The sequence below is a fragment of the Triturus cristatus genome, chromosome 4_1, assembly GCF_964204655.1.
Source record: "Triturus cristatus chromosome 4_1, aTriCri1.1, whole genome shotgun sequence".
NCBI lineage: Eukaryota > Metazoa > Chordata > Amphibia > Caudata > Salamandridae > Triturus > Triturus cristatus.
This window is the reverse complement of record NC_140585.1, coordinates 676718939-676731618: the sequence shown is the minus strand read 5'-3', so window position 1 is coordinate 676731618 and position 12680 is coordinate 676718939. Positions and strand designations below refer to the sequence as shown.

The 12680-nt window shown below is 46.6% G+C and overlaps 1 protein-coding gene across 2 annotated transcripts in view; it reads left to right on the top strand.

Moving 5' to 3' along the window:
• The first annotated feature begins 3261 nt into the window (after window positions 1-3261).
• CFTR (CF transmembrane conductance regulator) overlaps window positions 3262-12680 on the top strand; it is an 880902-nt gene continuing 871483 nt past the window's right edge. The window contains exon 1 of one of the 2 annotated variants that reach the window (XM_085653127.1): window positions 3262-3523. In XM_085653127.1, the coding sequence (XP_085509253.1) occupies window positions 3471-3523 (53 nt within the window). In that variant the 5' untranslated portion in view covers window positions 3262-3470. The remainder of the gene's footprint in view (window positions 3524-12680) is intronic. The other variant, XM_085653128.1, reaches the window with a different exon arrangement.

The following is a 12680-nucleotide window of genomic DNA, read 5'->3' as shown; positions in this document are numbered from 1 at the left end:
AAACAGTGGGCCACAAAGAGTAATTCGTTCCTTTTATCGTTTTGTGCTGCGGCTGCCATTACAGCTGGACTGTTCCCATGAGGCACAGGGTCAGACTGATGTGCATATGGCCATGTCTGAACTGGGGTGGCAGAGTGGGCTAAAGAATTATGATGGATTAAACCCAGATCAGTTGACTGGGGGTGAGTGCTTGCAAAGTTCAACACTCCGTCCATCAGCCCCTTTGGTTTTGCCAGTACATGGGCAGGTGAAGGAAGGGAGGCCGGATTCAAGCGGAGTTAATGGCATCACGACGAGGAGCTGTGTGTTCTACGTGTACACGAGCCATTACACTGTTTCCAGGTGTAAGTAAACCTTGCAGGAGCTACGTGTTTGAGACCAAAGCCATTGTCCTGTAGAGCAGTGTGCACCCTTTTTTAGGGCCAGTTTATTCATCTCTAGCTAACGTACCACAGGTCGATCCTCCTCTGGAAAAAGGAAAAAAAGGGTATTTGAGATCTTACTTTAAACTTTAACGCTCAATTCGCATGTTAGTTACCATACACCCCAGGACTGCCACGCTGCTGTGGGTGCAGCTGCCTCGTTGCGCACCCTCCCCATCCCAACCTTTTTATGCGTCAGTAGTTGAGGTAGCAGCTTCATCTAATCTGGCACTTAGGTTTGGACCACCTCATCCAAAGTACAAATTGTAAAAAAATCTGCCTCCTTCACTCTTCGGTTGCTCATTCCACTTGAAGGTCACTGCTGTGCAGTGCCAAACACACAAATACATCTGAATGGCAAGCTGTACGCGGCAGCATTTCTGCGCGCTCGCTGGGAGCATCAGGGGGTAGACGGTCAGGGTCACAGAGAGCAGCGCTGCGGAGGTGGATGGTAAACGCGGAGTAACGGAGGGCGGGCGTTATATGATTCTACACCTGGGATAAGAAAGTTGAGCTCAGTGTAGCAGGGCGGGTAAAGAGCCGTCAAAGTACGGAAAGTTAGTTCAACCAGGTGCAGGCTGTAGCAGAGGAGCTACAGAACTCGTGAAGGTCGTGGTGTACAGCAGAGTTACAAACATTACAGAGAAAACTACTCAATGTGACAGAGTGACAGCTGCAGAGGTTAAAGAAATATACACGGTGCCCACGAGAGGCAGCAGTCGGCGCTGCACTTACAAGAAGTTACTAAGGGGAGCAGGAAGTGACGTTCAGCGTAACGGAAGGAAAGTGCGCGGTTGTGGGGGTACCCAAAGTTAGCTTCGGTAAAGCGGAAAGAATGCGCGCAGGTCCAGGTAGATACACAAATTACTTTTCGGTATAGCGGGAATAAACAGGGCAGGTCCATGTGGTGTACAAAGTAATCTTCCTTATAAAAGAAGGAATCCGTGCAGTCCACGAGGTACAAAAACTGATGTCTAGTACAACAGAAGAGATGCGCGCAGGTTAGGAGCTACAACAACTAAAGTTCAGTACAATGGAAGTAATGTGTGGCGGTCCTCAATGAAACGTTCACTATAATGAAAGGAATGTGTACAAATTAACTTTCAGTACAAGGGAAGGAACGCGCGCAGGTCCAGGAATGCGCAAAGTAATGTTTGGCTCAATGGAAGTAATGAACGGAGGTACACAAAGTAACGTTTAGTTAAATGTAAAGAATGAGGTCCAGGATATACACAAAGTAATGTTCAATACAATGGAATAAATGTGCGCAGGTCCAGGAGCTACACAAAGTAACGTTCAGTACAAAGGAAGGAAAGCGCGCAGGTCCAAAAGGTACACAAAGTAACATTCATTACAGTGAAAGGAATGTTCAGTACAATTAAAGTAATAAGCGGAGGTACACAAAGTAAAGTTCAGTTCAATGGAAGGAAGGCGCAGTTCCAGAAAGAACACAAAGTAATTTTCAGTACAATGGAAGGACTGCGTGGAGGTACACAAAGTAACGTTCAAGATAGCAACTATGGGAGAGGATGTGGTGTAATGACCAGAGCTGTCGGCTTTGGAACTGGAGAACCAGGCGGCTCAACATCATGTGACTCTGGGCATCACTTAAACGCCACATGCCTAACAACAATGAATGGGTCCTTGTGTGATGTAACTGGTGCTCATGGAAAGTTCTCCAGTTTCTTCTGCTCGAGTTCGCGCTATATAAAACTGGTAAAAACGAAAGGAATGCGCAGGTCCAGGGTAAAGTAACGCGCAGCACAATGGAAGGAATGCGCAGGTCCAGGGTAAAGTAACGCGCAGCACAATGGAAGGAATGCGTGCTGGTCCAGGGTAAAGTAACGCGCAGCACAATGGAAGGAATGCGCAGGTCCAGGGTAAAGTAACGCGCAGCACAATGGAAGCAATGCGTGCTGGTCCAGGGGGTACATAAGGTAACTTCAGTACAACGGGAGTAATGCGCAGGTCCAGGAGGCACACAAAGTAACGCGCAGCGCAATGGAAGGAATGAGTGCAGGTCCAGGAGGCACACAAAGTATCGTTCAACATAACGGACTAAGAGGGCAAGAGTTAGAGAAAGTAACTATCAGTATTCCGGACCCAGAGTAAACAGGCACAGGAGTTTACTGGAAGTAGCGGGATATGAACATCGCACGGGTAACAGAAGACCCTTCATGGTCAGAGTAAACCACGATCCGGATATAAACGTGAGAACAGGAGCTCCGTAGTAAGAAAGTTGGACTCCGGTCAGCAGAGCCAGAGATTGACAACAGATGAACGGCCCGGCACGTCTTGCCAAGATTGGTGCTGTAGAAAGCATGGACGACTTACACAAAATCGACATATTTCATAGGGAAACCGCCAGCATTGCCCAGACCGTGTGAAAGGAAGCCTCGTTCAGAGTTTAGCTGCTCGAGGAGCGCGCGCGCCACCGCTCCGCGCTCTCTCGCGCCCGCTGCAGACGCCGGCGCGGGAACAGGTGCACTTCAGAGGAGGGACGTTAGGAGGCAGGGTGGCGCGTGAAACCATCGACGCGCAGTAGGTATCCTGGTCCCGGGGGCAGGGTCTGTCCCAAAACGGGAGCCAAGAAACCTCGCAGGTGCAGAGAGTTCTACTGAGGCAGAGGAGCCTCGGGAGGGGCTGAAAGTTACTCTGAGGAACAGGAGCTGCTTGAGAGTTGAAAGTTACACTACGGGTGACAGCCAGGGAGTAGGGCAATGCGAGGAGCCGTGGGAGCGGCTGAAAGTTAAACTGCGGGAGGCAGGCAGGGAAGGGCACTGAGAGCTTAGTCTGCGCTCAGCAGTAGTCCAGAGGACCGACGGCGAGTGGGGAGTTCAGCTCTAAGACAGGAGGAGGAGAGAGAGGCCGTGATTGCGGAGGTGGGTGGAGGATGGCCCTGGCAGGGCGAACCTGCCAGCTGCCGGGAGAGGGAGTGACATCAGCAGCCAGGAGGCAATAAGGTGGGGGAGCAGGAACAGAGCTGGCTAGTCTGATTTGGGCAATTAGCAGGCACGTCCAAGTGCTCCATGCACACCCGGCAGCACCATGCAGAGGTCGCCCATAGAGAAGGCCAACCTCTTCTCCAAGATATTCTTCAGGTAAGAGGCGCTGGGGACTGGACGGGGCAGCAGCAGGTGCAGGCTGGCCGCTATGCCGCCGGGCCCCAGTGCTCTGTGCGCTGGGCTGTGCCAGCAGGCACCCACCTCCCTGCCATTCCAGAGGAGGGCGCGAGAGGTGGGACGTGTGTGCGCAGAGCCCGTTCCGCGGCCAGCATTGCTTGGACAGTAGCGTAGCCAGTGTGTCACGGGCCACAGTGCCAGGAAGGCACCGGGCCCACTGGCTGCTGTTTAGATAATGAACTACAGCAATAATCAGGGTTCAGTGGACCCCCCTCAGGTCTGTGGTATGAAGTGAGACTGCACCTGCTGCAGCCATGGAAGCAGCGGCCCAGTGCTTGGCATGCCAGGGCGGCAAGGTGCAAGTTAAAGGCAGCGCTGAAGGTACTTCGCTGTGTTTTCAGAGCAGGGCATTTTTATTCCATTCTGCGCCAGGAACGGAAGGAATTATCTAGGAGAGATGCTTTATTTCAAGATGTTGAAGGTGTATAAAGTACGTTTGCAGCAAATGCCACTATTTGAACCGATTGCAGTGATTTGCAAGTTTCGAATATGTTTGCATCGCCCTGTCCAAGAGCTCTGCACAGGTCGCCTCTCCTTTGAGTGGGGTAGTGTTCCCTCAGCTTCCACTCAGGGGAGTGCTGTCAGCTATGTCCTCTGACGTGTTTTCAGGTGGTGTGATGTCACGAGGACAGGGGAGCGCAATGTGATAAAACGAGCACAAATGTGTCCGTTCTTCAGTTTTACAGTTACAAGAAAATGAAGGGTGACAACGATCAAAAGGAATAAATGATTAAATAATTCGAGAATGGCGCAGGATAGTTCCCGGGTCAAAATGAATGAATGAATGCATTAGGAGATTGAACATCCACCACCTCTGCATTTCTTATAGAACTCTTCTGCTGCTTCCTACACCTCTCCTGTGTCTCCCCAGCACCTTTGCTTCTCTACTTGACCATCCCCAGCTCCTCTCCAGCTCTCCTCTGGCACCTCCCCGTCTCCTCTCCACCCATCTTCAGCTCCTCACATCTCCTCCTTGGTTCCTCTCCTGCTCCTCGTAATCTCCTCCGGGGAAACCCTGCTGCTCCTTTCATCCTTCTCCGCAGCTCCTTCTCCGCACATCTCCACTTCGCCCCCTTCTCTTCTCTCACGCCCAGGCACCCCTCGTCTTCTGCCCGTGCCTCTCTTGGCCCTCTCTTCTCCGTCTATTCCCAGCGCCTCTCCCGCCCCTCTCCAGCCCGCTCTTACTGCTCCCACACCTGGGCCCTTTTCTGTTTTCGACAGCGCCCCCTTGAAAGTGACACCCAGAGGACACCGTGACGCGGGAATACCCACTGGGCGCCGGGGCTCAGCTCACAGGGATGCTTCATGTGTGCAGGTGTTCCCGAAGTTGAGGTGCTCATTGATTGGGTGCACTTACTGAAAACAGGTGGAGGTACTCAGGACATGTGCGCCGCAGGGAATGGGGGGTGCGCCCTTAGTGGCTCAGTGGAAGTGGCCATCGAGGTGGGTGCACACGGGGAGGGGGGCTTGAGCTTCTGGGTAAAACGTACTAAGGAGATGGTCTCACTTAGTTGATGTGCTCGCTAAATGGGGGTGCTAAGTAAGAGGAGCTGCTCACTCAGGGCTGAGGATGGGCATCTACTGAGTGGGGTGGTCTCGGCGTTGGGTTAATCCCTGGGCTGAGTTGCTCACTTGCTGCTGCAATGTGTTACTGCGTGGAAGTGCTCACTGGTGTAGGTTTTCACTTTGTGAAAGTGCTCATTCGGTGAAGGTGTTCTGCGAGGGTGTAGTTGCTACGGGGGTGTAGTTGCTGAGTGAATCTGCACACTCAGGTGTGATATAACGAGGCGGAGGAGCTCCGTGAGAGGACATGGTGAACAGATGGGCTTTTTAGGTGGAACTGCTCACTGTGTGAAAATACTCATTGTGGAAAGGTGTAATCTGAGTGTAACTGGTAACTGAGTGAAGGTGCTGAGTGGGGGCGCTCACTGAGTTCTCGCGCGGGCCTGCTTCAGCCTCTCAGTTGTCCTCTCAGGGGCACAGCTCAGTATCAGATGGGCGAGTGAGCAGAGGCTGTCCCGGCTTCATCCCAGGAGTCCCCAGTCGAGGCTCCCCGGCTGCTGCTTTTACGGCTGTCTGAAGTGGCCGCAGTTTATTTTTATAGGAAGTAATTACTATAAATGACGGGCTTTGGAATGCCGCTTCCGGCCTTCCTCTGCCCCGGGCTGCGGGCTCTGAAATGCCAGCTCGGTCCAGTGAGTGCGACTCAGAGCCGCGCATCTTTTCCGCGGGTCCTAAGGTGTGCTCTGCCGCTGTAGCTGGGGGTGCCCCCGCTGGGAGAGTGCCCGGAGCTGGCGCTTGGCACACCTTCTGCACTCATGCGTGCTCATTGTAGCAGCGATCCGGGCCCTGTGCGAGGCGAGGGCGCGCACCCGGCCACAGCCGCCTCACTGCACAGAAAGGGAGCCTCAGACGCCCTGGCACACCTGACTACCAGCTACCGGAGGCTGGCAGACGTAAAGGCTCGTAACTACAGTAGAAGTAAGAAAGGACGACCCGAGCTCCGGCAGAATGCCGGCCAATGCCCCCCGCAACGTGAAGAGCAGAGATGGTGTTATGATATAAATACCTCTTCATGTTACCAAATAAACATGATGGCGCAGATGCCAGGGCCGGACACACCAGCAGCGATGCAGACCCCGGCGCATAATAAAATCATTGCTAGGACCAGTGGAAGGAATACAAACTTCTACTATTCATGCACATAAAAATAACACCCGAGGTCACAATCTCGTTCAAGTAGAGGACTCGGTAGACGCAGACACATAGATAAGGTTGAATATAAACGTCAATAGTTCATCTAGAAAAATCTGTCAGTTCTGCAGGAAGAAACGTAGGGGTGCAGCTGTCAATAGTGCAGAAGGTGCAGCGCCGCGGCAACGGGGTCAGAGCTGTGATGGGCCCACTGTACTCCAATGATGGGTGTCTTTTACTACGCAACCAGGAGGCCAGGGCACCCTTTCCATTTGCGGTTTAGGGCCCTCTGCACCCTGGCTGCGCCACTGAAAAGTGCCTAGAAGCGAGACTGACAACTGTACAACCAACCTGGTTCAGGCACGCACAGATTTATTCCACTCCAGATTTTAGATTTGGGGGATGGGGGGGGGGGCTTTGGACAATGTCCCCCAGATTTTGATGTGGAAACTGACAAATCAACAGTGGCATACAGAGCATGTCTCTCTGAAGCCAATCGACCAATCATATAGAGCGTGGGAATTCACCCGTGAGGGTCTCAGGGCGCTAGAGTTTGCCACCTGCTTCATGGTGATCTGTTTATGCAAACAGCCAGGTCTTGGGTGCTTTTCTGAATTGCTTGAGCAATGAGGTGTTCCTGAGGTAGAGGGGAAGGTCATTCCGAACTTTGGCCGCCAGGTGCGGGAAGGAGTGTCCTTCGTGCACCGCTGTTGCTTCGGCAGATCCACTGGGTGTTGGTGTGGAAGAGGGACACCACGCTGTTTGAAGTCCTCAAACCAGAGGGGTAAAACCTGTGGGCCTTTTTGTTTGGTGTTTATTTAATGGCAGTTGTTGAGATGTCGAGCCTCTCTCCAAATCCATCTGCCAACGCAGGAGATTAAGGGAAGGCAGAAAATAGTATTTTATGTTAATTTCATAAAGAGACTGCTGGCTCAGCTGACTTGAGGTATCCTGTGGAAAGGCTCAACACCTCATTTACCACAATTAAATAATTACCAAAAAACAAGAAGTCAATGAGCCCCACTGCGCATGCTCTTCAGCGAAGACAAGCTAGCAGAGGGCAGCATCATCTCAGCCAGGCGCCCTCTGTCGGTGTGTTCGATCATCACTGTCTCGGGAAGCATTCCAAACACCAAAGAACACGTCTGCATCTCATGCATATGCCCATATACATGTGGGTATAATGTCAGTTTGATTTAAGGTATAATATGTATTGATATGCATACATTTATTTATTGATCTCCATATACTAACACTGATTTAATAACACTAATTTAATAACTGAACAAAAAAACTGACATTTGGTGTTAAAAGGAAGAGTGGAGGGTGTAACCCTCCACTTTCTGAACTGGACATATGCAATCTTGGACTCGAATACCAGCTTCCCTAATTGTCCAAATGCGTGATCCATCACCTTACCGCTTTACATCACTATGTATAATTTGCTTCAACTATCCAGTTTGAGAGCACATAGAAGTAATTCAGTACACCATTCAACCTCTATAAACCCACCGCTATATGGTTATCATAAAACAATCTAGCTTCATATTCAATAATATAGACTCTACAAATTCAGAACGTGACACACACATTTGCGGTAACTCGTGGTATGTTGTTAGGGCATGAGGGTATTCTTGAATGTTTCTTTTATAATAAAAAAAAGAACTTCCAATAAATGTTAAGAAATTCAGTGAAATAATCGTAAATACTTGAGACGCTAAAAAATATTGACAGATATTTGTTTTTCCATTTTAATGACTTTATCAGTTTTTTTCATGACATTGTCGCCTGTTCCACGTTTTGACGGCTTGGCTCGTGCTTTGTATCTTAGAACCGAGCCAGAAACCTGGCTGGGCTGCCCCCAAGGCTTTACTTGCCGCCCCCAGAATTTGGCGTCTCTTATGTCCTCGAACGTGATTTCTAAGCTTGGTGTTCTGTTGGCCACATTGTGTGACCTTGCGAATATCGTTTAATCTCCCGGGGCCGTGTGTACCGTCCAGCAACACTAGGCGCGATATGTAGCGGGCTGCATCTCGCCCGGTGTAGAAACGAACCGTTTAAAAACGCGATTGTTTCCCGCACATCTTCGTGGAAGTGAGCTGCGGTGAACCGCACGAAACACGCAATGTCACCTTGAGAGCTGTTCACTCACACATTCGAATCCGTTGTGTAATCTAGTCGTGAATGCACACGTGCCGCGTCAATCCAGATGTTTCTTTTTGGCTTGTTTTCGTACTTTACTTCATTTTGCATGTTCTTGGGATTGCTTCCTTTGTTCCATTTTGCATGTTTATGGAATTGGTTAAAATAAAGGTTTACCTCCTTATGCTTTCGCTTAGACTGTAAGGCCGAGGTAACGAAACTGGTAAAATCGCCTTCTGTCTGAATGCACCCGTTTCACATATCTCTTGGTAACCTGCAGGGAGAGGGTTACATCTGGGCGCGCTGGATGCCATGAAAGACATCGATAACGAACACAACAACCGCTGTGATTTAGTTTGGGTGTTTGAAGAGTGGCACATGCTGCCCTCGCCACAGCTGGTCCATGAGAAACTCAAGCTCCATAACAGAAACAGCACACCTCTTTCCCAAACCACCACACCACACTGCCACCACACCCCACTGCCACCACACCCCACTGCCATAACACTGCATCTTACTACCAAACTATCACATCATTCAACCATACCACCATATGGCACCGTCATGCCTCTAGTCTATACAATCCCACTACAAGATATCACTCTCTACCATAAAACACACTGCAAGAGCACTATTTCACACTACAATAACACCACACTGACTGCTTCACTTCCCAAGCCTAGACAATATCACTGTATCAGACTAACATAACGTCGCATCATTCAACCACGTCACCTCATTTAACCATGCACTACCCACTACACTACCATATAATCACTTCTCTGCCTTACACCACATCGCAATACTACACCACAACATTGCTCTAAAATAACTCCACTGTAGACTGCCATACCACCCACTCACTCTACCAGACAACACATCCCACTAAAATAGACGTCACTCTGACCTACCAGTACATCACATCATATCTTCACGTCTTTGAACCAGGCCACAACATTTCCTTAAATCACATAACAATTACCGCACTATCAGATTATTTACCACATCTCACTACCATAACATCACACAATAACAATACCCAATCATCCTATCATAAAACCACCTTATCAGTGGCGGCTGGTATGTATTGAGGGTGGTGCGACGGTGGCAATAAATAAACTTTATTACCATTTTCTTAATCAGCTCAGGCCTGGCTCTTTTCTTTGTGGTGCGACACTCCTTCGCTAAAATGGACGAGCTGCCCTAGGACCTTACTCTACCAGACACCACATCACACCAATACATCACATAAGATAATAGCACATCCCACTGACATACCACCACATCACTCTGCTGGACACCACATCACAGTATTATAAACATTCCTCTAATGTACCATTATATCACACTACTATTTTGCCACATCTCTGCACAATAACACCTCATCACTCTACCATAAAACTACATTCCACCGCCATTCCACCACATCACACAACTATAGCACCACATCTCTGTACCATATCAATACAAAACTTTACCACAAAAGTACATCACACTACCATATCACCACAGCTCTGTAATATATCACCAGCTCACTCTACTACAAACGACATCACACTGCCATACAATCACAACACTTTATTAGACCATCACATCTCACAACTATGACACCACATCACAGTACCATATTACCACATTTCCGTGCCATACAGATACATTATCAATCCAGTTCAAAGAGAGCACTCACCAAAGTTCAATAAGAAAAGAGATTCAAATGTAAAAAAAAAAACCTTACTTATTAATCATCCACTTTCAAGAAAACATGGAAACAGGCAGCATGTTTCGTTCCTTTGAATATTATGGAACTTCTTCAGGACTGTAAAATAAGATAAAAACAAAATAATTTCTACACACAAGATGCAACAATAATTATTCATTAGATAAAACATTATAACCTGATGAAAATCAATACAATTCTAAAATACCAAAAACACGAGTTACAGAACTGCATGATGTGAGCGACATTCTGAATATCAATCCCAATTTCGGTTCGCACAATGTATTGAGTTTATTACATAAATGATCAGACAAAATCTAATAAAGCGCTTGGATTTATAACCAACAATAGTTTATTATTTTTTCATTACATAGGGGAAAGCTCATGCTTTTGGACAAAAGTAATTTCCTAATTGATAATAAAATATATCAGAATACGTTTCCAGCAGGACGATTCATGCTCTGATTGACATACATACAATGGAAATAACATACCAAAACACCAGAGGTTCTTTTGTGGTAAAGTTCCTTATACTTCGAGTGTATTAATTGTCTCAGCAATTTTGGTGCTTCGTCACATGATAATGACATTACGATAAAAGAATATATAAATTACAAGTTCAACGATGGTATAATACAGAAGAACCTTGTAAAATGTGTGACAAATGCTACCATACCAACAGACAGAAAAATACAGGTAGAATATATAATAGTACCATTTCAGTGTCTTGTGATATAAACAATAACCTACTGTTCCAGCCCTCAATTTAATTGAAGTGATCCAAGTTTTCCTTGGTTGGCATACATAACAATACTGTTCCATTCATATTCCAAAATTAATTTAACAGAGAAGAACTTAAAACCAAAAAGAATAACCTGTTGATAGTCATGTCCATCTGGGTGACACAACGAAAGTCCACACCAGGACCATTTTTAATGTTCCTTTGTAACCACGACTCACCAATTCATCGTGCTATCTAAATTACTTTCTCTTCATGTAAGGAGAGTCACTGGCAAACACAATATTGTCAATATCCAAAAACGAGTTACCAATCTGTTCTTCCCTCCTCATACATCAGAGAGTATTTTAGGAAATATTGAAAATGTCACAAGCACAGGGCACAAGACATAAAAGGGGCATCATTCCAGTATTGCAGGCAATACCAAAACCCCAATAGATTTTAGACTCCTTCATGCCTAAAGAAAAAGAATCTGTGCACATTAGTCGCACTCCATGTCCCACTTCTAACTGGATTGAAATCAATCACAAAGTGCCAAAGTCCCAAGTATTCAGGTTTGCTATAAGCGCCATCCTGAAGCGAGATGTACATACCTGATATAGGCAGTAAGTGTCCCCAAAAGCCTTGAGTAGAGTAAACAAAGTCTTTTTCAAAGTTCCAACAATTCTATTGTATCTAAACAGATACATTGCCTGATTATACATTCAAATGTTCACATTTCTTTGTCAATTGGAAAACCCCGTGGCTAACATAATTGGTGCATCAAAAAGCTCCTTATTCAAGAATTACAATATTGTAATAAAGGACTATCCATAAAGTAAACCCCATCAGGAGTAAAGAGAAATCACCCTTATGCCCCGGTGATGGTGATCAGCAATCAAACACAGAGAAACTGGACCGCCATTTTTTTGCCCTTTAAATATCACTCTGTCATTGTTTCCCAATCGCTTCAACATAAGGGTGAAAACGGCTCCATATTGGAATTGAATAACCGCTATATGTTTTAATAGCGTTTGTATGCTGGTAAATACAATAGTAACTAAAAATCTAACATACATAAGGTTTACATTATATACATTTCGTTTCAAGATGCATGACCAACTGTCCAAAACTAACATGTGTCCAACTATGAAAACCGTAATGGACATGGAGTGCCATTTTGGGAAAGGGTACCATACCATAAACACCAGATATTGAATGTGCTACTTGTTGTAGAAACATTCAGTGTCCCATTGCCATGCCCAAAGATTCTATATTGTTGCCAATTCTAAAATATAAAGGTAAGGTATCATAATATAGGTGGCAGATATTGAATGTATCATTCATCAATAAACATCCTGTATGGTAGTTAGGATGCAACTGTGATAAGAAAAGCATGCAATCCCAGCATAGGACAACACCGTACTAGAGCACTGTATAATAATATTGTAACAAAAACCATGAAATATAATGCACAACAAACGCCGTCCCAAAATCTTCAGCCTCACCATAACTGTGATTGGAAAAGCGCAATACCAATGTAGTATCCTGTACAATAACATGTAAATAACCACCACTATCAGTAAAGTATCCTGAATATATTCACCACTTAAGAATGGGATGTGTTGTGGATGGGTTTACATATTAAGTATATCACTGATGGCCAATAAATATCTATATATGAACAGTAACAAATTACAGATTTTCGTATCTCCTAATAACAACAGGGACTATAACAAATAGTTTAACTCTGTATCTGTGTTGTGGCTCAATATGGCAGCATGTAGCCTACATATCCAAAGCTC